The sequence below is a fragment of the Acartia tonsa genome, chromosome 11 (genome assembly GCF_053477335.1).
Source record: "Acartia tonsa isolate MP-2025a chromosome 11, ASM5347733v1, whole genome shotgun sequence".
NCBI classification, from domain to species: Eukaryota; Metazoa; Arthropoda; class Copepoda; order Calanoida; family Acartiidae; genus Acartia; species Acartia tonsa.
In genome coordinates this window covers 48,295,396-48,322,764 of record NC_137270.1, presented here as the reverse complement: position 1 = coordinate 48,322,764, position 27,369 = coordinate 48,295,396, and the positions used below count along the sequence as shown (strand labels likewise).

At 31.9% G+C, this 27,369-nt stretch overlaps 1 protein-coding gene across 1 annotated transcript in view; it reads right to left on the bottom strand.

The window, feature by feature from the left end:
- The window catches only part of LOC145332812 (solute carrier family 35 member F3-like), a 133,629-nt gene that overhangs the window by 83,586 nt on the left and 22,674 nt on the right, over positions 1–27,369 (bottom strand). The window contains exons 5-7 of the mRNA XM_080177879.1: positions 6,736–6,855; positions 5,972–6,044; positions 5,599–5,668 (exon numbers count right to left, since the gene is read on the bottom strand). Of these exons, the coding sequence (XP_080034005.1) occupies positions 5,599–5,668; positions 5,972–6,044; positions 6,736–6,855 (263 nt within the window). The remainder of the gene's footprint in view (positions 1–5,598; positions 5,669–5,971; positions 6,045–6,735; positions 6,856–27,369) is intronic.

Below are 27,369 nucleotides of genomic sequence, written 5' to 3'. Positions count from 1 at the left end.
GGCACTTTAATTGTATGCTAAAGCCCATTCATAAAAAAATTAAGTGGAACTTATAAGCACTTTACGAAATTGGAAACAAAGTAAAAAAAAAATACTTCGAATACACAGTTAAATTTTTATGGGGACTTTTATTAAATTTGTAATGCTTCCATTAAGTTTAGTTTCCAATTTTATAAAATTGAGATCTACAGAAGGGTTAATTATGTGTATCACCAATAGGGATGTACATCAAATTATCTGCCATTGTCTTTTCCTTTTAGCCTCCTGGTATAAAGAGAGCTTTATTAATGATTGTTTACTTTTTACTGAGAGAAACAAAAAAAAGAAAAAATGCATCCTTTTTGCAGCTCTGTTATAGAATTGTAAATAAAAAAAGATCAATTTTTGAAAATAGATTCTGCGATTTTATGACAAGTCGACACAATCTATATTTTCTAAATGCGATGCTTGTCTATTTAGTCAGTTCATACTTCTCTTGTTATATTAAGCATGTTAAAATTGTCCTATTGATTTAAAACTCGATGTGATTAAGACCAGGGATAAGGGATGGGAAACGTAGGAAAATATTATTTCAGGCCTATTTCAAGCCTAGGCCTATTTCTAGCCTAATAAACCAGTTTTGGGATAGCGCAGTGGTTCGTATAAAATGCTAATGAAAAAGCTGTGTGTGTGTGTGTAGATAAAGTATAGAATCAAATTCAGGTAGCTAGTTTAAAGTAAAAAACATAACTTTTTATAAACCTATATATTAATGGCTTTTGTTAAAATGAAGTTTTTTCTCTCCCAAAATTTTTTATCTTTTACTTTGGTAATTTGAACTGTCAGAAAGCTATCGTTGGGTTTCCCAACAGATTTTAGTTTGTATTATTTGCATTTTTATTAATGAAAAAAATTTTATTTGAAAATTTCATTGCTAATTAAAATTCAAAATAAATAAATAAATATGCACTTGGGTAACATTCTATCAAGTTCTTTGGATACTATACTGGATATAATGTAATGATATATCTGTACTGTGTTGTATTGTACAAAAATAAGGGTGAAGGTGTTGTATCATTTCCGTACTAAATTTTTAAAATTCAAAATACAACATCTAATTTATAAACTACCAAATGAAAATTCGTAGCTACCTTCTTTCCAAAAAAATAATCCCGTTATTTTTGTTTTTTCTATGTGGCCCTTTTTTAATGTTTAACTCTAAGCAGATTTAATAATTAAACTAATGTGATCTAACACCATTTATATTTATTTTTTCGTAGCAGACGAAATCATTATTTTTTCTATGATTGTCTGCTTCTAAAATTTCCGCCATCTGTGATTTGGGCTTGTTTTGTATCAACCAATCACCAATTGCCGCCAATTAGTGATTGGTTGATACAAAACAAGCCCAAATCACAGAACACTATTGGTTTAGAGCGGTAGCCAATATGAGCCGTCCGCCAGTAAGGTCATTAAATTAGGCAAATGGTAAAAGTTGCATGATCCCTTTCAAAACCAGGCCGAGACCTAATTTATGGCCAGGTTTCCTATCCCTTATCCCTGATTAAGACATGCCAATATTCCTCGGATATTAAAATAAGGATAATAAATTCGGCCCCTCGGGTCTAACAAAACTTTTTAAAATCTTAATATAATTTTAACATTCGCGGAAAGCTGTCTATAAAACGATGCGATAAATAACTATTTAGACAAGCCAAATCAATAGAGTGGTGGCGATACAAAAAATCTAAGCTAACCAATTTGAACATAAAATAGGTGATCAAATATATGGTATAGGAATAAGATATTGTAAGTATTTATAAATACAGTGTGTTTTTTTTTATGAGAACTTTTTTGAAAGCAATTTTACCCCACTTATAGTTATCAGAATTTAATGATTAATGGCTTATTTTCTTCGTTTTTTAACCCTTAACAGTCGGGCCCCTTGCCGCACCTTAATCAGTCGGGGGGGGGGGGGGGGGGAGGGGGGGGCGTTCAACGCCCACCCTCATTATCTCAGTTCCTATTAGAGCTAGAGGGCTAAAATTTTTTGTGCAAGTCCCCTATGTTATGATGAATTTCCGACCTTAAGTAAGTCAAGGTCAATTTTCGCTTCCTTCACCCTTTTATATAACAACCTTTGTTTTTAGGTCCTTTTTTACTTAAAAATTTCAAACGGCTGTAATTTTTTTATTTTTGAAGCTAGAAGAAATTTTTTTTTCAGAAAATGTTTATTTTTATGTAAATTTTATATTTGAAATATCAAAACATAAGTTTCAGCGGCCGCAGCTGTAATTTTAATACATTATATAGACATGTAAGAAAAGCTTAAGTTTAAAATTTGAAGTCTCTAAGTCAAAAATTGCGGCCACAGGAGCATTTTAAAGATTTCTGGAGACCTGGAGGATCAGGACCTGCAGGATCATACCTGGAACCTGAAATTGACTTGAACACCTGTATTTAATATGAGGATGTACTACTAGAGGATATTTTAGTATTTTGGTAAGATAAAATGCTTTGTTTAGTCAAAAAAATATTTTTGTTCTTTACCTGGATGACCCTGCCAGGTTTGCTGGCATCCTGTGCCCGCCAGGATGGAGATATTCAAAAAATTCCAACTCTCAGTTATGTGTCATACCCATAGTTAAAAAGTCAAGCAGTTTGGGCTCTTTATCTTTCACACACAGAAAATGAGATAGAAAAAACCGGATGGGGGGGCGTTCAACGCCCCCCCCCCCCAACCGTTAAGGGTTAAGGGAAATTATGAAACAACAAAAAAAATTACAGTTTTTGTTGAAAAAGTACAGTAAAGTTGAAAATTAAAAACATCTAAAAATGGTTTTAGCGCATTTTTCTTATGCTCAAATAATCAACCTTTTGCAAGAATGGCTGCTAAACACTTCAAAGTTGAGATATAGAGCTAAAAATGTATACAGATACTATTAGGGACATGTACTAGAACATATCAAAGTTTGAAGGTCATATCTCAACCAGGGAGGGAGTACTGGCCCCCCAAAGTCGACTACAGAAAATCCATTTTTTAAAGAAAAATGCGCTAAAACCATTTTTATATGTTGACACCTAAGTTTTTAATTCTCAACTTTACTGTACTTTTTCAACAAAAACTGTAATTTTTTGTTGTTGTTTCATAATTTCCCTTAAAAAACGAAGAAAATAAGCTATTAATCATTAAATTCTGATAACTATAAGTGGGGTAAAATTGCTTTCAAAAAAGTTCTCATAAAAAAAACACACTGTATAATTTGTAGCATAGCTACCATATAACTTTATCTGTTTTCTAAATGGTGTCTGTAAAATAGGGGATAAAAACTTAAATGACGTCTAAGGGATTATTCTAATATGACGTCATTCGAGACATTCAGCCAAAATTTTTCAGATTTATTCATTTTTATAGGCACTATAAAGAGCTTCTTTTATATGTTTATTTCTTTAACATATATAAAAGCACTCAATAATAAGGTTACTTCTCAGCTGACATTTAAGTTAAAAATCCGAATTTCTTGTGATATTTCCCCTGCAAATGAATAAATATTAAACTATACCATGCAACTCATGTACAAATTAGAGCAAAACATTAGAGGGGGAAGCGGTTAAACAACTGTATATCCCCTTTCCGAGGACCCTGCGCCGACTTTCAATTGTTTTTTTTTTTTAAATCAACCAATTATGTGGGGAATATTAACACAGCAAAGTCACTACTAAAGAGCATAAAGCAATTTGCTAGCAGACGAAAAAAGTCCTTAACATAGGGATCCAGGTAGTTGTCTGGTTTATATACATCTATACTACAAAGGGAATAATAGTTCTGTAATATTGTGAGCAAGCTTCCAGCCAAATGCGATCATTAAGTCTAATTGTTCTTAATGTTGACCAAACGCGTAGTATAATTAAACGCATATTTAAAAACCGTATGACCTAATAAGCGCATTTGACTGGAATCTTACTGAACAACTTTACACAATATTGCAGAAGCTACTTTTTCCTTTACTAGCAGCTAAGCCCCTAGAGGCCTCTAGGGGCATATAAGAAAGGGAAAGTTGGATCCAAAAACCCATTTTTTTTAGATCATTCTTTAAAAAAAAGAAAAAAAAACCTAACCCACCCCAACTCAATTTTTGGTTTAAGTTTTAAATTCTTTTTTTTTTGAAGGGGGGGGGGATGGTAATTTTTCTTGGGTCGATTTCTCTTGGGAGGGTTGTGGTACTCTCCCCTAAAATAGTTATAACCCTTCCTAGGACCTATGAGAAGCTACTCTGTTAAGTAGAAGCCGATCGGTTCAATGGTTAGCGAGATCCTTCAGTACAGACAAACAAACATCCTTTCACATTATTATAAGGATTATGTATAATATTGTCCTAGTTATTAAACATATGAATATAAATTAGATTATGCTCTCTAGATCTTGTAATTCATTCAATAGAAAGGTACACAGTAATGGTATACCAGGAAGGGAGGGTGGCATTGGGCTGATTATTACACTAGTCCCCAAAGTTTTATTATTTTAAAATTCGTTGGCATAACAACTTTTATTTATTCTTGATTAATTGATTTATTATGTTGGGTGTCAAAACGTTTCAACCACTTTCAAACCATTGTATTATTCCTTTAGATCCCTGGGTTTCAGTGGTCTCAAGGCGCATTGAAGGAACGTACCAAATATAAGCTTACCTGCTAAGCTAAGGTTATTAGAATCAGTAGTGTTACTATATCTGGACTATGTATAATCATACCTGCTAAGCTAAGGTTATTAGAATCAGTAGTGTTACTATATCTGGACTATGTATAATCATACCTGCTAAGCTAAGGTTATTAGAATCAGTAGTGTTACTATATCTGTACTATGTATAATCTTACCTGCTAAGCTAAGGTTGTTAGAATCAGTAGTGTTACTATATCTGTACTATGTATAATCTTACCTGCTAAGCTAAGGTTATTAGAATCAGTAGTGTTACTATATCTGGACTATGTATAAGCTTACCTGCTAAGCTAAGGTTATTAGAATCAGTAGTGTTACTATATCTGGACTATGTATAAGCTTACCTGCTAAGCTAAGGTTGTTAGAATCAGTAGTGTTACTATATCTGGACTATGTATAATCATACCTGCTAAGCTAAGGTTATTAGAATCAGTAGTGTTACTATATCTGGACTATGTATAATCTTACCTGCTAAGCTAAGGTTATTAGAATCAGTAGTGTTACTATATCTGGACTATGTATAAGCTTACCTGCTAAGCTAAGGTTATTAGAATCAGTAGTGTTACTATATCTGGACTATGTATAAGCTTACCTGCTAAGCTAAGGTTATTAGAATCAGTAGTGTTACTATATCTGGACTATGTATAAGCTTACCTGCTAAGCTAAGGTTGTTAGAATCAGTAGTGTTACTATATCTGGACTATGTATAATCATACCTGCTAAGCTAAGGTTATTAGAACCAGTAGTGTTACTATATCTGGACTATGTATAATCTTACCTGCTAAGCTAAGGTTATTAGAATAAGTAGTGTTACTATATCTGGACTAAGTATAATCATACCTGCTAAGCTAAGGTTATTAGAATCATTAGTGTTACTATATCTGGACTATGTATAAGCTTACCTGCTAGGCTAAGGTTATTAGAATCAGTAGTGTTACTATCTGGACGCAAAAATCTTGTATTCGTTGTATTCTAAAACATAAAATTTGACAGTAAGTTCAGAAAGAAAGAAATTAGGTATTTTTTTTTCGAAGTCTAAGGAAAACCTTTTTTTAAATTTTACATTACCATTGGTTATATTATTACTTGGATGTTGCACCATATTTTCCGGTATCTACTCTGATAAAGTAATAATCGCAGCTGGCTAAATCTACCTAATTTCCCCCATACCCTCCTCTATTAATTAATGAGGTCCATATTATCAAGCTAAATGGATCAAAACTTTTCCCCTGTCAATATATCCACGTATAATATATCCTATATCCATTATTTTACCTGGCTATTGGAAGGACTGAGAGGTTGTCCATTTTTCCATTGGCTGTTCTTCACATGGTTGTTCAGTTGACTGAGAAAATACAACTTTTTGTTTTTACATTTACAAAAATAAGGATGACAACATCCATAAAAGCAAAGATCTAAACTAAGACGGTAGGGCAAACAATCATTAACACTTGTAGTGTGTCAGAACAGAATTAGTAGAAAAATTATTAATAAGCCTAAGTAAGCTTGTATATTGTATATTTGTTGCAAAATTACTTAAATACAGGATACTGTCACTTTACCTTGTACCTTGTTGTCTTAGTAATCATACTTCCAAGAGGAAAGTTTAATTGTACCAAAAATTTTTGTCAAAAAAGTAAAATAAAATTGTTGTACAAACTTTCCAGTAACGATAGAGTTGTTACGCTTTTAAAAGGTAGCAATATTTTTAATTATTGACTGATGAACGTATGGACGTACAAACTAAGTAAGAATATGAAGTAGTTTCACGTCTGACAAAAACATATTTTTTGGATAGGTATACTTTCATGCATTTGTACTCAAACAGCATATCTATAGTATTGATGTACATGCAGATAACTATCTGCCCCCCTTTTCCAAGGACCCTTTTCGTCTGCTAGCAAACTGTTTTCTGCTACTTGACTGTGTTAATATCCCCGATACTATTGGTTGATTTTCAAAGACCCAATTGAGAGTTGGTACAAGATTCCTTCCTCCTCTAGTGTTTTACTCTAATATTAACAAAAAAATTATTCCTGGAGGGACCATTCTGATTGGGTACCGAGCCCCCACCCCCAGTGCCACCTCCCCCCTGCACCGAGCTGATCAAGCTGCCGCCGTTCATTGGGCTGAGGTTGCGCAGCCGCATCTCACTCTCCCTACCATCATCATACCATTTATCAGTCTGCAGCTGACCGTCATGGCTTGTGTCATGTACCTTGTTGGGTTTAACACTTTTTGTAGAGTAGCTACTCTAAATAATAAATCTGTGCTTTATTTTAGCAGGGAAGAAGAATACATTGGGCTTTTTATTACCCTAGTCCCAAAATTTATGATAATGTTTTCATATTGTTGGCTTAACAACTTTGGAGACTTTTGATTGGTTTATACATTAACCCTTACAGATCGGGGGGGGGGGGGGGGGCTCCAAGAGCCCCCCCCTCTAGTTTTTTCAATCTCATTTTTTTTGTAGGTAAGATGGAGTGCTGTGACTTCATGACTTTTTAAGTTTAGTAATTATACGTCGGCAAGAGTTGATTTTATTAGGATATCTGGTCTGTGTCGGTCGTGGTGTCCGGTCAAAGTCGGTTGGGTAGCACAAAATTTAGAAAAAAATTCTAAGTAAATCTTAATTTCTACATTATGACTTTTGTGTATAAGGTAGAAACCTAAAATTTTTTTGGTGAATACTTAGATATCAATGACCTTCTGAGAAAAGTGGTGTTATGACCGTTTGACCGCTCCCTGACCGACTTTGTGACCGATTTTTGTCCGGCTTTTACTACAGACATATATCATGAATATCGTGGCTTCTATTACAGCTAGAGACCTATAATTTTTTTTGGTAAATCCTTGAGCAACAACAAACAGATAAAAATATTAATTGGCGCCGCCAACCGCCGTTTTAACGCCGTAACCGCCGAAAATGGCGGTTTCCGTTATTTGCCGTTTTTCGGCGATGATCAGAAAAAGTAATTTTTTTGTTATGAAAAATAAAAGTTTGTCCTAAAATTTGGTCATCCTAGCTGCAAAATTGGCCGCTCTACAGCTGTTTTAAAATTTAGCGGCTGGCCGCTAAAAAGCGGCTAAGGAGCGGCCTGGCCGCTATGACTAGAAAAAGTAATTTTCTCTAAAAATACACATGAACCACCAGAAAAAAAATTTACGTTATTATCTGTAACAGGAGCCGAGATAGAGGGGGGGGGCTCTTGGAGCCTCCCCCCCCGATCTATTAAGGTGGGAATTGGGGCCCGAGCTGTAAGGGTTAAGTTAAGTATTCAACCGTTTTAACCACAAATCTACAGAAAAATTAATTTTTATCATCATTGGTGATAAAACGTATACTAGCCTGCCATTGGTAATTTAGTCTGCGTATTGGTCTATCATTGGTCATTTGTATTGTATGACGTCATTTTTATATGCACTATAAAGAGCTTAAAAATCTCAAATCGTTATAAAAAAGGATGACAACGAAGTACAAAAAAGCATAGAATGGACAAACAGACAAAGTGAGTTTTAGTCACAAGTGCAGTTTTTTTAACAATATTCAAATCAAAGAAAATCACGAAACCTTTAAAATTAATTTTTACATCTTTTAAAGTATGACCAACAGACAGACTGACAAAACAATGTATAGATTAGATGCGCATATGTCACAGGAATCTTCTCTAAAATTTCTTCGATAGCGGTAGGGACTGTCTTCGATAATAAGAAAACTACGTACTAAAAATCTAATTATTATATATATCATCTAACCTTTGAGTAAACCTTAACCTTTTAAAAATGATAACTGTAAAGGTTGTATTTTATTTAAAAAAAAAGCTTTTTACAAATTATATCTAAAGGATTCAAAATGCAAAGACATGTATTTTTTAAAACTCCGATGATCTATTTAGTGGTGAAACAATTGTCTTCCATTAATAAAATGTTTTAAAAAATTAAAATATGTCAGTTTGAAGCTTATTAATTTGTTAAAATATGATCCGATATGGTTCTCTTTTACAGTGAAGCTTCTTATAGGTTTAGAGAAGGTTTATAACTATTTTGAGGATGACAACATGGACAAAAAACCGACCCCCAAAGGTTCTGTCTCTTTTCTTTTTAAAACTAAAATTTTTAGTCAGTCTAACATTGTTATTGATGCACTGCTAATAAACAAAATTGTCCCTGAATCAACATATTTTCTTATAAAGGAAAAGTGTAAAAAAAAACTTATTATTATGCTGATGATAAGCGTTGATTAAAGAAAAAAGTTCCTCCAGTAAAATTTAAATTTCTAATTGATATTGCTCCGCTGCTAATAAACAAAATTCTCCCTGAATCTACATATTTTCTTATAAAGGAAAAGTGTAAAAAAAACTTATTTTTATGCTGATGATAAGCGTTAATTAGAGAAAAAATTCCCTCCAGTAAAATTTAAGTTTTTAATTGATATTGCTCCGCTACTAATAAACAAAATTGTCCCCTAATATAAATTTTTAAAAAAGTGTCAAAAAACCTTATTGTTAGAACCATGATAAGCGTTGATTAAAGTACTAACAACTGAAGGCCCGGCCAACCAAAATATAAAGTGCTTAATGTTCCCATTATCAAAATATTTCCTGTACTTTATATGCTGATGTTTTTACAAAATATACAAATAATAGTTATTTATCATCGTATTATAGACAGTGGTTATCAAAGCTGGTATAGGTTTCATGATTTTTATTTAAATATTCATTGAAAATTGTCTGTTATACGATGCTATACATGATTTTTTTAGTATGTCTGTTCTAATCCAACGGATATTATTCGGTTTTGAAGCTATACTGGAAAGTTTATTCCATTAAATACAGACATATTTTTTTATAGAGAAGCTTCGCTACTAAAAAAACTAATGAAATGTATTAACACCATAATAGAGTGAATTGCAAGGATCTAAAGGGATAAGACAATGGCCAATAAATTATTGTACATCCCAAATGATGATTCACAAAGCTAACCTTTCTGGAAAATTATAATTAGTGGTTAAAAAGTTTGGACACTCAATCCAATCAAAATTCAATAATAGTCACCAAAATTGTTGAGCCAACGAATAAGAAAACGATATTATAAACTTTGGGGATTAGAGTAATAAACATCCCAATGTCCCCTCCCTCCCTGTGTGAATTGAGTGCGTTGATGTAAAAATGTTAGGTATAAAAAGAAACAAGTACAATAGCAACAATAGCTGGTGGTGGTGGTATGGTATGGATGGAGAGAGACAGAGAGAGAGAGAAAGAGAGAGAGAGAGAGAGAGAGAGAGAGAGAGAGAGAGAGAGAGAGAGAGAGAGAGAGAGAGAGAGAGAGAGTCACCAGGGAGGGAGGTGATATTGGGCTGTTTATTATACTAGTCCCCATAGTTTTAATAACGTTTTCTTGTTCGTTGGCATAACAACCTTTGGGACTTTTATAGAATTTTGATTGTTTGGATAATTAAATTGAGTATCCAAATGTTTTAAACACAAATTGTAATGAATTTATCAACCATTGTCTTATCCCTTAAAATCCCTGGAAAGTAACAATAATAATATTTGTGTATATGACATGTGACCTCTGCAAGCTTAGCTTGTATTTATCAGGGATCTAAAGGGATAAGACAATGGTGGATAAATTAATGTATATCCGAAATGATTATACACAAATTGCTTCTTCTGTAGATTATAATTAATGGTTGAAACGTTTGAACACTGAACTTAATGAATGAATGAATCAATTACTTAATGAAATATTGGCATACTCTGCCTTACTTAACCCCTTACAGTCGGGCCCTTGCCGCACCTTAATCAGTCGGGGGGGGGGGGCGTTCAACGCCCCCCCTTATTATCTCAGTTCCTATTGGAGCTAGAGGGCTAAATTTTTTTGTGTAAGTCCCCTGTGTTATGATGAATTTCCGACCTTAAATAAGTCAAGGTCAATTTTCGCTTCCTTCACCCTTTTATTTAACAACCTTTGTTTTCAGGTCCTTTTTTTACTTAAAAATTTCAAACGGCTGTAATTTTTTTAATTTTGAAGCTAGAATAAAATTTTTTTTGCAGAAAATGTTTATCTTTAGGTATATTTTATATTTGAAATACCAAAATGTAAATTTCAGCGTTCGCAGCTGTACTTGGCAGCTGCCAGCCGCCGCAGTCGGCGGTCGGCGGGAAAACGGTGGCGGATCTTTATGAAATGTTAATACGTTATGTAGACATGTAAGAAAAGCTTAAGTTTAAAATTTGAAGTCTCTAAGTCAAAAATTGCGGCCACAGGAGCCATTTAAAGATTTCTGGAGACCTGGAGGATCAGGACCTGCAGGATCATACCTGGAACCTGAAATTGACTTGAACACCTGTATTTAATATGAGGATGTACCACTAGAGGATATTTTAGTATTTTGGTATGATAAAATGCTTTGTTTAAGTCAAAAAAAATATTTTTGCTCTTTACCTGGATGACCCTGCCAGGTTTGCTGGCATCCTGTGCCCGCCAGGATGGAGATATTCAAAAAATTTCAACTCTCAGTTATGTCTCATACCCACACTTAAAAAGTCAAGCAGTTTGGGCTCTTTATCTTTCACACACAGAAAATGAGATAGAAAAAACCGGATGGAGGGGCGTTCAACGCCCCCCCCCCCGACCGTTAAGGGTTAATAAAATATTGCCATATTCTGCCTTACTTAATAAAATATTGGCATACTCTGCTTTACTTAATGATATATTGGCCTACTCTGCTTACTTATTAAAATATTGGCATACGCTGCTTTACTTAATAAAATATTGGCATACTCTGCTTTATTTGATGAAACATTGGGATACTCTGCCTTACTTAATAAAATATTGGCATATTCTGCTTTAATTAATAAAATATTGGCATATCTGCTTTACTTGACAAAATATTGACATACTCTACTTTACTTGACAAAATATTGGCATACTCTGTTTTACTTGATAAAATATTGACATACTCTGCCCTACTTGATGAAATATTGGCATGTTATGCTTTACTTGATGAAATATTGGGATACTCTGCCTTACTTGAAGAAATATTGGCATGTTTTGCCTTACTTGATGAAATATTGGCATGTCTTGCTTTACTTGATTAAATAATGGAATATTCTGCTTAACTTGAGAAAATATTGGCATACTCTGCTTTACTTGATGAAATATTAGCATACTCTGCTTTACTTGTTGAAATATTGGCATACTCTGTTTTACTTGATTAAATCATGGAATATTCTGCTTAACTTGAGAAAATATTGGCATACTCTGCTTTACTTGATGTGTTTAACATACTCTGCTTAACTTGATCCCTGATTATTTATATATATATTGCTCTTAACCTCAACATTGGATAAAGGACAAAAGTGCATTATTATTATTATTGATATTTGGAAAGGCAAAAAAAATATTTTCTATACATTTTTTTGTAATTTTATCAAGTTTTAAAAATGGATATAGAATGTACTTGGATATTCATCGTCAATTTGGGTTGCTAACATGGATGATGATTCTCATTTATTGGTCAGTAGGGTGGACGTTATCGTAATTTAGCCAGCTTCAAGTTTTTTTTATTAGAGTACATAAAAATCTGGTGCAATATCCATGTAATAATATATCATTTGTTTTAAAATACAACTTTCATGCATTTGAATATGAACCAAGAATAAAGAAAAAACAAGAAAGAAAATTTACAAAAGTATGACAACAACTAGAAAAAGGACTTTTTTAACAAGCTACTTAAAAAGTTAGTAAGAGGAATTTTAAGTAGATAATTAATATGAAAATCTTGTGAAACATTCAAAAGAATATTGATACTAATATAAAGGTTGGTTGAATAATAGCAATTATTTTAAATCATTTTCAGAATCTAATTTTTTTAGAATTATTAGAAAAAATATCAAATATATTTGTAGTAGCTCCCATTGAAGGAAAGGGCTGTTTATTGCACTTGTTACCAAAGTTTTTTTTATTGATTTGCTTAACAACTTTTTAAAATTTTTATTTGGTGGTTCATAAAGTTGTGTGTCCATATGTTTCAACCACTAATAATAATCCATAGAAAGGGTTATTTTGTGTATCATCATTATGTATGTAAAGCCATTGTCTTATCCCTTTAGATCTCTCAGTAGCTCCAATGCACGATGTTGATAATGTTTATGAAAGCATAAGAATGAAAGTGACTTCCCAGAGATCTAAAGGGATAAGACAATGGCTGATAAATTGATCTACATCCCTAATCATGATACACAATATTACTCCTTCTATAGATTACAAGTTGGACACTAAACTTAATGAAGCAAACAATCAAAATTAAATAAATGTTCCAAAAGTTGATAGGACAACGAATAATAAAATATTATTATAAAACTTTGGGGACTAGTGTAATAAACAGCCCAATGTGCCCTCCCTCCCTGGTGACTACTAGAATATAAATGTGGAAAAAGTTGAAAGTAATTAAAAGTTTTTTCATCACGCCAATCTGAAAACAAAGTTTTGTCTATGGACCAACACAACTGGGTTTTTAGCTTGTCAAAATATTATTCACTAGCGGCTACGCCGCTAGAGGCCTCTAGGGACACGTAAAATTGTTTCTTTTCAATCTATTTAAAATCAGCTATTTACCAAAAATATTTTTTTTCGCCGATAGATGGTTTTAATGGTGTTTATAGCAAAATGTCCGTTTTATTTTTATCGATTTCTCTGGGGAGGGTGGTGGTACCCTCCCCAAAAATAGTTATAAACGTTCCGGAGACCTATGAGAAGCTACTCTGTTAGGGAGAACCCGATCGGTTCAGCGGTTAGTGAGACAGACTACAATACAGACAAACAGACATCCTGTTACTTTATTATGAGGATAGAGGAAAAAATAAGTTTATTTCTGTATTAATAGACTAGACTTGAATATTTGTTGTGGTTTCTCAAGATTTTAAAAAGTTTTGTACATTGTATACATACATATACTTAATGTTAAAAAGCCTTTAAAAATCTGCAGAGTGAGAGAGGGAACAATGGACTGTTTATTACACTAGTCCCCAAAGTTTTATATTAACGTTTTTTAAGTGGAGGCTTAAGTGAATTTTGATTGGATGGTTTATTTAGATAAGTTTTCAAACGTTTCAACCACTTAATTTACACTACACAAGGGGTAACTTTGTGTAATAACTCATCATTGGGGATGTACATCAATTTATCTGCGTCTGTCTTATCCCTTTTGATCCCTGGCTCATTTGACAGATTTGTCAGTAATATGTGGTAATGATCGACTATAGTTAAACTTTCTTGTGGGTTAGTCTAAATTCAATAAAATGAACGAACCTCGTAAAAGTGTCTGACTATGACGTCAGAAAAAATTAACAATTAACCAATGAGAGATCGCTATATATTTTACCATTGGTCAATTACAGAGAATACTGGCTTCTCATTGGTTAATTGTTAATTTTTTCTGACGTCATAGTCAGACACTTTTACGAGGTTCAAATGAACCTCTTACACTGGTCGCCGGAAGGGGAAAGCAGTTTTTTGAAACAGGCTCTCTGAGATTATTACAGATTCTGATATATACATATATAGACTAATGAAAAATGCAAAAAACGAAATCAAAAGCGTTCCTTCTTGGGAGAAAATCCGGGAAAAAGATTTTAGCTATTTTTAACCTAAAATTCACATTGTCAAGCCTGCAAAGAAATATACAGACATTTTAAACATGTCATTGCTTAGCACCTAGAAGTGGTATAAAAATGCTACGCATACCATTGGAAAGCTCATAACCTCTACTTTTCTTATTGGTATATAACGTTTTTGTACTATTATTATTTTTTGAGCTATCCTCTGAAGTATACACAAGTTTTAAAAATGCAGTTTTTTCATGAATTTTAAGTTTGATACTTGTTACACAAACCTTTTTAAAATTGTATTGCTTAGCACCTAGGAGTTATATAATTATTTTATATAGGTATATTTATACAGGGCGTTTCAAAAAAACTGTGTTTTCCAAATTTGGGAAACAATTATTAGGAGTACAAAAAAAATAATTATATGTAAATATTCTCTATAAAGATATGAATCGAAATTGTTACAGGTGTTTTTTAATATCTTTGAAAATAACGGCGCATTTTAAAGCATAAATATTTCAAAAGATGCGTATGATGCTTTTTTCTGGTAGAATTTTGTGCCTTAAGGTTGGTTTTCAAAAATTTATTCACTTGAAAACAACATCTTTATACGGCCAATACAATTTTCTACCAATTACACTAAAATTTTCATTTAAAATTCTCTCACTGAAAACAAATATTCAGTTTTTCTTTTTGTATACTTAAGAAACATGACCTTAAAAATTGCTCATGTTCGTAAATCCCCACCCCTCATTTATTCCTATAATCCTTTAATTTGATTGACAGGTTAAGATATAAACTCATAATTTATCCATAATTTGTAATAAAAGCTTTAATAAAAAAAATTCAAACTTCAATAACTTTTTTGTCTTTAGAGATTTTTTTGTCAAATAAAAAGGAGTTTTTTTCTTTTTACTATAACCTACGTTATTAAAGAAAATTCTTTTACTGCAAATGCATCACAATCAAGAAATGTGAAAAAATGACAAATTGCAGTTTCTTAAAAATGCTTTTGTGAGGAGCTAAAAAGCATTTCACCTTTAAAACTCATTAAGGTACTTTTCTTATACCTTTTTCTAAATTTATATTGAAATTCTACGATTTTTTTATACATAATAGAAGAGTTATTTTAATTTTTCTTGCACAACATTTTTCACATTAAGCATTGTTGGAAACTATGTACCTATCATAGAGGCCGTATTTTTAGAGATAATGAAAAACACCTGTTATAAATTTGATGTACTTTTTTACAGAGAATAAGGACATATAATCGTTTTTTCTGTATTCCTTCTGGTTGTGTTAGAAAAACGGAAAATTTTTCTGAAACACCTTGTATATTTTGGGTGCATTCAATTAATTAAGAATAGTCTTTGAAATGTGTATAGTTTGTAGTAAGAACCAAGGAGGGAGGGGGGGGGGGGGGGAGTTTATACACTTTTTTGCAATGAAATTCAGTATAAATGATGTTATAGTTATCAAATGATTCTTTTTTTTAAATTTTCTTATATGATTGGATCTAACTGTAAGACTTTAAAAATTTTATTTTTGGCACTTTCCTTCTAGGGGCTTGTGGGGTAAAAAGCCAATAAAACACTAAAATTATAAGCTATGAGATTATTTTAAAAGATATCAAGCTAATATTTCTAATGTAAACATTTTTCACATAAATGAACTAAGTAGCTATTACAGATTTCAATTTGGCACTTTTCTTCTAGAGTCTAGTGGGGTAAAACATCCCCCAAATACAAATATTATGAGTTCTGAGCTTATTTTCAAAGATATCATGTTGAACTTTAATGAATGATTATTTAGTTCAGTTATTAAACAAAATCAGCCCAATATTTTTTTTAAAAGCCCAGAACTTAAAGTTTTAGTAATGTTTCACCACACTAGCCCCTAGAAAGATTAGTGGCTATGTATCTCAATCATGTGAATAAATTTTATATTAAAAAAATCATCTTGATATCTTTAAAAATAGGCTCATAACTTATAATTTTAGTGTTTTGGGGGCTGTTACAAACTGCTAGCCCCAAGAATGAAAGTGCCAAAATTAAAGCTTTAGTGGCTACTTAGCTCAAATATGCAAAAAAAAAATTACGTTAAAAAATTAGCTTGATATTTCTAAAAATAAGTTCAGACCTTAGATGTTAGTGTTTTGGAGCTGTTTTACCCCACTAGCACCTAAAAGGATAGTGCCAAAATTCATTTTCAAATATTTTTACTGGTAGATTTAATCATATAAGAGATCTTACAAAGAGAATCAGGTAAATAACTATAACAACAAACCCAAAAACATCCAGAGCAAAATTTTATACTTAATTTCATTGCCTTTAAGTGTATAAACTTCCCCCCCCCTTCCCTCCTTGGCTCTTACTACAATGTCAAACCACACACATTTCAAAGACTATTTTTAATTAAGCCAAAATTGAATGCACCCAAAATATACAAATATACCTATATAAAATAATTATATAACTCCTAGTGCTAAGCAACATAATTTTTAAAAGGTTTGTGTAACAAGTGTCAAACTTAAAATTCAAGAAAAAACTGCATTTATTAAACTTGTGTATACTTCAGAGGATAGCTCAAAAAATAATAATAGTACAAAAACGTTATATACCAATATGGAAACTAGAGGTTATGAGCTTTCCAATGGTATGCGTAGCATTTTTCTACCACTTCTAGGTGCTGAGCAATGACATTTTTAAAATGTCTGTATATTTCTATGCAAGGTTGCCAATGTGAATTTTAGGTTAAAATTAGCTAAAATCTTTTTCCCGGATTTTCTCCCAAGAAGGAACGCTTTTGATTTCGTTTTTTGCATTTTTCATTAGTCTATATATGTATATATCAGAATCTGTAATAATCTCAGAGAGCCTGTTTCAAAAAACTGCTTTTTCCTTCCGGCGACTAGTGCTTATGTAATACTTCGTAGATTTTTTCCTGTTAATTTTGTGGATTTTTCATCATTACCCCATAAAATAGTCAGTAGTAGACTGCCAAATACTTTTTAATTTTTCTAAGATATCTCAAATATTAAGGGAGTAATAAGCGTTTAAAAAAAAAACAGTTTACGAGGGACACCCTGTATAATTGATACCAAAATATTAAATTGTTTAAACGTTTGACACATAACTTTAAACTATATTTCATTTGATTAAATGAATTGATACCATAAACATCCATAAAAGCGAAGTTCCAAAATGGTAGGACAAACGAACATTAACACTTGTAGAGTGTCAGAACTGAATAATCAGAATTTAAATATGTATAAAAGTCGTAACAAAATTTTAAAGAAATTTGTTGAAAAACTGCCTAAATAAAGAATAATGTTTAACCCTTACAGATCGGGGGGGGGGGGGCTCCAAGAGCCCCCCCCTCTAGTTTTTTCAATCTCATTTTTTTTGTAGGTAAGATGGAGTGCTGTGACTTCGTGACTTTTTAAGTTTAGTAATTATACGTCGGCAAGAGTTGATTTTATTATGATATCTGGTCTGTGTCGGTCGTGGTGTCCGGTCAAAGTCGGTTGGGTAGCACCAAAATTAGAAAAAAATTCTAAAAAAATCTTAATTTCTACATTATGACTTTTGTGTATAAGGAGAAACCTAAAATTTTTTTGGTGAATACTTAGATATCAATGACCTTCTGAGAAAAAATGTGTTATGACCGTTTGACCGCTCCCTGACCGACTTTATGACCGATTTTTGTCCGGCTTTTACTACAGACATATATCATGAATATCGTGGCTTCTATTACAGCTAGAGTCCTATAAATTTTTTTGGTAAATCCTTGAGCAACATCAAACAGATAAAAATATTAATCGGCGCCGCCAACCGCCGTTTTACCGCCGTAACCGCCGAAAATGGCGGTTTCCGTTATTTGCCGTTTTTTGGCGATGATCAGAAAAAGTAATTTTTTTGTTATGAAAAATAAAAGTTCGTCCTAAAATTTGGTCATCCTAGCTGCAAAATTGGCCGCTCTACAGCTGTTTTAAAATTTAGCGGCTGGCCGCTAAAAAGCGGCTAAGGAGCGGCCTGGCTGCTATGACTAGAAAAAGTAATTTTCTCTAAAAATTCACATGAACCACCAGAAAAAAATTTTACGTCTTTATCTGTAACAGGAGCCGAGATAGAGGGGGGGGCTCTTGGAGCCCCCCCCCCCCCGATCTATTAAGGTGGGAATTGGGGCCCGAGCTGTAAGGGTTAAGGACATACATACATTTTTATTTGAGGACTTGATTATAGAGTCAACACTGCACTTTGTCTTCCTAGGAATCAGTATGCCAAAAATCAGATCAATTAAATAATTATATCATATGAAATTTAGCTGTAAAAAAAGTTAAATTCAACATTTTTAAAATGGACGAACGGACATTTGGTAACGATTTTAGAGTTGCTACGCTTTCTAAATCTTACCTAACTTCTACAGAAATCATCATGCAAAGTTTGAAATCTATAGGACAATTCTAACATGCCTAATAATTGTAGAAAAGCTTTGCTTTTAAAACTAGTAAATATTTTATAGAAATCATTAATAAAATGCTTAGAATGATTTTTAATTTGTTAATGTATGTAATACATTATCATAATAAAGCTATCAATAAATACATAAATGGTATTTCCAATATGGCTTTGAAACCGATGAATATCCGCTGGATTAGAACTGGTTCTAAGTAATACTGAAAAATCATGTATTGTATTATATCTAGTTTTCTACAAATATAAAAATGTACAATCATAATATTAAAACCAGTTTTGTTAGTCCGTGCCTTCATCATCTCTGGGCAAACAAAACTAGTTTTAATCTTATAATTTTATATTTTTATATCCGCGGAAAACTGTTTATAATACGATGCGATGAATAACTATTACAATATTTTTCTAGTCTTTTCATTTCAACAATTTTACACCATTAATATGTTAATATTTTGTAAGGAACACATTTTTGTTTTATTCATGAACTTAACAGGGGTCTAAAGGGATAGGACAATGGCCGATAATCTGATGTACATGTCCAATGATGATACACAAAATTACCCTCTCTGTAGATTACAATTAGTGTTTAAACTTAATGAACAAACCAATTGAAAATCAAGGTTGTCTAGCCAACAAATAAGAAAACGTTATTAAAAAAACTTGGGGACTATGAGTGGAATAAAGGGCCCAATGTCCCCTCCCTCCCTGTAAATTTACCCATGCAAGAAATAAAATAGAATAGACAATTTCTTACATTCTTTATCATGCAAGGAATGAAAAATGTTTTTATAACTTCTACTTTATTTATTCTGACCCTATAAAGGCCCTCTAATAAGTAGCGAAGCTACTCGGATCACGGAAAGAAAACGAAGTTTCGGGTTTCGTCGCATTTTCACAGTAGCTTTTCTCCTATTTCTAGCCCTTAATATGACCTTTCAAAAGCTGCTGTGAAACCTGCAACTTCGTTTTCCTTTCATGACCCAGCTACTCTGTAATTCCAAATGCCTGTCCCTCGGTCCGTAATTAATGAATTGGGGGAAACGTGATTTTCTCGGCTCCTATTCAAGATAGACAGTTGGAATTTTTAGGGCAGATTCCTATGACACATGCCCATTTAATCTATCCATTGTTTTGTCCATCTGTCCCATTTTTAAAATTAGATTCTTTAGAGGGAGGTGGGCCATATATTTTTAGAAGTGATTTCTTTTTGGAAGGGTGGTGGTACCCTCCCCAAAAATAGCTATAGATCTTCCCAGGACCTATGAGAAGCTACATTGTAAAGAAGAATGATATTGGTTCAGCAGATAGTGAGATCCTTTAGTACAGACAGACAGACACAAAGACATCCTGTAATTTTAATATAAAGATAAGATAATTTGTGTCCTTATTGCATTGAGTTGCACGTACTTTGTCCAAATAATTAAAATCCCATCTCTAAAAAATTACAATTTTTGAAGTTTTGTAAAACTAATAGAAAATACCGAAAATTCTTCTTTTTCCCATGGAATTTAGATTATGGTGAAATATTGATGAAATGCAAGAAATAAATTTCCATGCATAGAGTAGTTTTTATATCATTGCATTATAAACAGCTTTCCGCGGATATAAAAATGTACAATTATAAGATTAAAACCATTTTTTTTGCCATGTGATTGCGAAGACAAAGGCTAAAAGAACTAGTTTTAATGTTATGATTGTTCATTTTTATATTCGTAGAATACTGAATATAATACGATGGTAGACATAATTTTTCAGTATGACTGAGAACCGGTTCTAATCCACCGGATATTAATCGGTTTCAGATGAATTCAAAAAAAAAATGTCCATGCATAGAAAGTATATTTATATTCAGATAGTTGAAATAGTTGACAGGGTTTATAATATCATGGGAGGATCATCATGCAATATGTGCGTCAGGATAGAAACTTTTTAAAAAGAAAGCATTTCTGTGATTAAGGCCAGTTCATTTGACCGTCTGTCCATCTGTCCGTAACGGATAGCTCTTTTCAGAAATTGTATTGTCTTATTGATTTCTAACTTTGCATGGTGATTTCTGAAGTAAATAAGTATGATTTAGAAAGCATGATAACTCTATAATTCCTAGGACAACAATGTACAATGTTATAAGTGAAGCATCTCTGTAATCAAGTCCTAACAATGTAAGTATGTTCTTAAAAAGTATCCTGTATTTAAGCAGTTTTTAACATGTTAATTTACAATTTTGTTTACACTTATAAATAATTTATTATGTAGTTCTGACAAACTAAAAATGATTAATGTTCATTTGTCTTAACGTTTCAGAGCTTCACATTTATGGACGTTTTCTTCCTTGTTAGTAAGGCCTCTCCTCTATGACTTATCTTAAAAGAATGTTAATAAACTCTCTCAAACCTATTAACTGATGTGGTTTTCCATTGCTGTAGAGTTTTTCATAGGTCCTGAGAAGGTTTAAAACTAGTTTATATATGAGAAAATTGTTTTTTTTAGGTGGGAGGGGAGGGGCGGGGGTTTAAATTTCCCCACCCCATGTCCATCTAGATGTACTACATCTATTGTATCTATGAAGAGAGATGACTATCTAGATGTACTATATCTATTGTATCTATGAAGAGATATGACCATCTAGATGTAGTATATCTATTTTATTTATGATGAGAGATCTAGATGTACTATATATATTGTATGAAGAGAGATGAACATCTAGATGTAATATATCTATTGTATCTATGAAGAGAGATGTCCATCTAGATGTACTATATCTATTGTATCTATGAAGAGAGATGACCATCTAGATGTTCTATATCTATTGTATATATGCAGAGAGATGACCATCTAGATGTACTATATCTATTGTATCTATGAAGAGAGATGAACATCTAGATGTACTATATCTATTGAATATATGAAGAGAGATGAACACCTAGATGTACTATATCTATTGTATCTATGAAAAGATAAGACCATCTAGATGTACTATATCTATTGTATCTATGAAGAGAGATGTCCATCTAGATGTACTATATCTATTGTATCTATGAAGAGAGATGACCATCTAGATGTAATATATCTATTGTATCTATGAAGAGAGATGTCCATATAGATGTACTAAATCTATTGTATCTATGAAGAGAGACGACCATCTAGATGTAGTATATCTATTTTATTTATGATGAGAGATCTAGATGTACTATATATATTGTATGAAGAGAGATGAACATCTAGATGTAATATATCTATTGTATCTATGAAGAGAGATGTCCATCTAGATGTACTATATCTATTGTATCTATGAAGAGAGATGAACATCTAGATGTACTATATCTATTGTATCTATGAAGAGAGATGACCATCTAGATGTACTATATCTATTGTATCTATGAAGAGAGATGACCATCTAGATGTACTATATCTATTGTATCTATGAAGAGAGACGACCATCTAGATGTAGTATATCTATTTTATTTATGATGAGAGATCTAGATGTACTATATATATTGTATGAAGAGAGATGAACATCTAGATGTAATATATCTATTGTATCTATGAAGAGAGATGTCCATCTAGATGTACTATATCTATTGTATCTATGAAGAGAGATGACCATCTAGATGTTCTATATCTATTGTATATATGCAGAGAGATGACCATCTAGATGTACTATATCTATTGTATCTATGAAGAGAGATGAACATCTAGATGTACTATATCTATTGAATATATGAAGAGAGATGAACACCTAGATGTACTATATCTATTGTATCTATGAAAAGATAAGACCATCTAGATGTACTATATCTATTGTATCTATGAAGAGAGATGACCATCTAGATGTAATATATCTATTGTATCTATGAAGAGAGATGTCCATCTAGATGTACTAAATCTATTGTATCTATGAAGAGAGACGACCATCTAGATGTAGTATATCTATTTTATTTATGATGAGAGATCTAGATGTACTATATATATTGTATGAAGAGAGATGAACATCTAGATGTAATATATCTATTGTATCTATGAAGAGAGATGTCCATCTAGATGTACTATATCTATTGTATCTATGAAGAGAGATGACCATCTAGATGTTCTATATCTATTGTATATATAAAGAGAGATGACCATCTAGATGTACTATATCTATTGTATATATTAAGAGAGATGAACATCTAGATGTACTATATCTATTGTATCTATGAAGAGAGATGAACATCTAGATGTACTATATCTATTGTATCTATGAAGAGAGATGACCATCTAGATGTACTATATATATTGTATGAAGAGAGATGAACATCTAGATGTAATATATCTATTGTATCTATGAAGAGAGATGTCCATCTAGATGTACTATATCTATTGTATCTATGAAGAGAGATGAACATCTAGATGTACTATATATATTGTATCTATGAAGAGAGATGACCATCTAGATGTACTATATCTATTGTATCTATGAAGAGAGATGACCATCTAGATGTACTATATCTATTGTATCTATGAAGAGAGACGACCATCTAGATGTAGTATATCTATTTTATTTATGATGAGAGATCTAGATGTACTATATATATTGTATGAAGAGAGATGAACATCTAGATGTAATATATCTATTGTATCTATGAAGAGAGATGTCCATCTAGATGTACTATATCTATTGTATCTATGAAGAGAGATGACCATCTAGATGTTCTATATCTATTGTATATATGCAGAGAGATGACCATCTAGATGTACTATATCTATTGTATCTATGAAGAGAGATGAACATCTAGATGTACTATATCTATTGAATATATGAAGAGAGATGAACACCTAGATGTACTATATCTATTGTATCTATGAAAAGATAAGACCATCTAGATGTACTATATCTATTGTATCTATGAAGAGAGATGACCATCTAGATGTAATATATCTATTGTATCTATGAAGAGAGATGTCCATCTAGATGTACTAAATCTATTGTATCTATGATGAGAGATCTAGATGTACTATATATATTGTATGAAGAGAGATGAACATCTAGATGTAATATATCTATTGTATCTATGAAGAGAGATGTCCATCTAGATGTACTATATCTATTGTATCTATGAAGAGAGATGAACATCTAGATGTACTATATCTATTGTATCTATGAAGAGAGATGACCATCTAGATGTACTATATCTATTGTATCTATGAAGAGAGATGACCATCTAGATGTACTATATCTATTGTATCTATGAAGAGAGACGACCATCTAGATGTAGTATATCTATTTTATTTATGATGAGAGATCTAGATGTACTATATATATTGTATGAAGAGAGATGAACATCTAGATGTAATATATCTATTGTATCTATGAAGAGAGATGTCCATCTAGATGTACTATATCTATTGTATCTATGAAGAGAGATGACCATCTAGATGTTCTATATCTATTGTATATATGCAGAGAGATGACCATCTAGATGTACTATATCTATTGTATCTATGAAGAGAGATGAACATCTAGATGTACTATATCTATTGAATATATGAAGAGAGATGAACACCTAGATGTACTATATCTATTGTATCTATGAAAAGATAAGACCATCTAGATGTACTATATCTATTGTATCTATGAAGAGAGATGACCATCTAGATGTAATATATCTATTGTATCTATGAAGAGAGATGTCCATCTAGATGTACTAAATCTATTGTATCTATGAAGAGAGACGACCATCTAGATGTAGTATATCTATTTTATTTATGATGAGAGATCTAGATGTACTATATATATTGTATGAAGAGAGATGAACATCTAGATGTAATATATCTATTGTATCTATGAAGAGAGATGTCCATCTAGATGTACTATATCTATTGTATCTATGAAGAGAGATGACCATCTAGATGTTCTATATCTATTGTATATATAAAGAGAGATGACCATCTAGATGTACTATATCTATTGTATATATTAAGAGAGATGAACATCTAGATGTACTATATCTATTGTATCTATGAAGAGAGATGTCCATCTAGATGTACTATATCTATTGTATCTATGAAGAGAGATGACCATCTAGATGTTCTATATCTATTGTATATATAAAGAGAGATGACCATCTAGATGTACTATATCTATTGTATATATTAAGAGAGATGAACATCTAGATGTACTATATCTATTGTATCTATGAAGAGAGATGACCATCTAGATGTTCTATATCTATTGTATCTATGAAGAGAGATGACAATCTAGATGTACTATATCTATTGTATCTATGAAGAGAGCAAAATTTCCTTTCAAAGGATTATCTTCCTTTCAAAACCTCTGGTCTTGAATTTTGATTTGGAGACCAACAAAATTATAAATTATAAATTATAAATTTGAAATGAATTAAATAACAACTTCTAAAGATTTCTATGTGCAAAGTAGTAAGTTTTTTTTTGTCAGTTGTCTTAGACTAAAGATATTTTACAGTCGAAGCTGTTTATTGTGCCTATACAAACATAACGTCATACAACACAAATGACCAAAGATAGGCCAATACATAGACTAAATTATGGAATGGCAGGCCTGTATACATTTTAATTTATCAATGAATTGTATAACGTCATTTTTAGGCACTATAATAAGCTTTTAAATATATCCGTCTTTCTAGGTTAAGCAAACTCACAAATATAAAAACAAAATGAAAAATCCAAATATAAAAGATGACAACATCCATAAGTATCGAAGCTTTGAACAATCATGATTGGTAATACCGACATGTAGATTTAAAGAACATTTGTTGAATTCAAGAATCATAAAAAATTACATTAAATCACGAAACCTTTCTCACAAGTTTTATATTTTTTACTATTTTTATGTTGTAGAAAGACTGACAAACAAATGAACAAAGTAAATGCTGATTGGTAAAGAGAATCTGTACAAAAAATCAGACGTCTGTCATGAATTTCCCCCATAATGTTATGGACTAACTGACAGACAGACAGAGTGCATTATGGAGCAGATTCGCTACTAAAAAAGAAAAACTAAACTAGGAGGAATGAATAATAGTTATTTCTAGCATCGTATTATAAACAGCTTTCCGCGGATATAAAATGTACAAAATAATTTTTGCCCGTGCCTTTGGTTTCTCGGGGCTTAAAAACTGGTTTTAATCTTATTATTGTACATTTTTTTAATCGTAAAAAACTGGATTTAATACGATGCTAGAAATAGTTTTTCGTATGGATGAGAACCGGTTCTAATCCACCGGATATTATTCGGTTTCGAATGAATACGAGACAAAGAATTATATGCCAGACACTTTACATTCCAGTTCAAGTGAGAGATTGTGAGTTGGAATGCAGGGAGGGAGGGGACAATGGGCTGTTTATTACTCTAGTCCCCAAAGTTTTATGATAACGTTTTCTTATTCGTTGGCTTAAAACTTTTTGGGGATTTTATCGATTTTTGATTGATTAGTTTGTTAAGTTAAGTGTCAGAACGTTTCAACCACTAATTCTAATCTACATAGGTTTGGTTTTGTGTATCATAATTGGGACTGTAGATTAATTTATCGGCCATTGTCTTTTTTTTAGATTCCTGGTTGAAATACAATATCTCAAAGTTAACATACATCTTAACATATGAATAAGAGAAAAGCAAAATAATTCATACGATTGACGTCCAAGCTTTTTATTTTTAACCAAGGGGGAGGGGTTATAATGACGGGTTTTAAAATTTGGTTCATTGTTTCTTAATAGGGGGCATTCAAATTTTAGAAGAATTTTGTAAAATTATAACAGTTTTGTAATAAAGTCCTTAAAATATAAGTATGTTGGTAAACAGTATACTGTATTTAAGCAGTTTTGTAACAAAGTCTATTTATAATTTTTTTAGACTTATACATTTATATCATGCCATTTCAGAGCTTTGCTTTTAAGGATGTTGTCATCCTTGTTTATATAAAATATACTGTTATCTCATAAAATAGCTTAAAACATAGCTTATACAAGTTGTAGTCAATGTTTTTTTTCTCCATATTATATGACAAGAAAAATACTTATTTATTTTCTTATCTTAAAATAACACTTAAGTATCCTAATCTCCCAATTTATTCTCTTCTTATGCAGGGATCTAGAGGGATAAGACATTTTCCATTAAATTGATGTACATTCCTAAAAAATTACAATTAGTGGTTAAAACATTTGGACACCTAACTTAATAAAAGAACCAGTAAAAAGAATCAAAATAAAAAAACGTTATCATAAAACTTTGGGGACTAGTGTAATACACAGCCCAATGTCCTCTCACTCCATGCTCCTTATGTCATACTTGTTTATATGTAACTTTCTTAGCATATATCTTATTCTTATTCATATTTAAAATTATTTTATTTTTGTAAATAACAACTAGCGGCTACGCCCCTAGAGCCTCTAGGGGCACTTATGGTAAAAGGTATGAGGGAGGTTTGAATTCGAATTTTATTTATAATTATAAAAAGTAAAAAACAATGGAGGTTTTATTTTTCTAGAGGTTTCTCTAGGTATAGTGGTACCCTAACTAAAAATAGTTAAAAACCTTCACAGGACCTATGAGAAGCTACACGGTAAAGGAGAA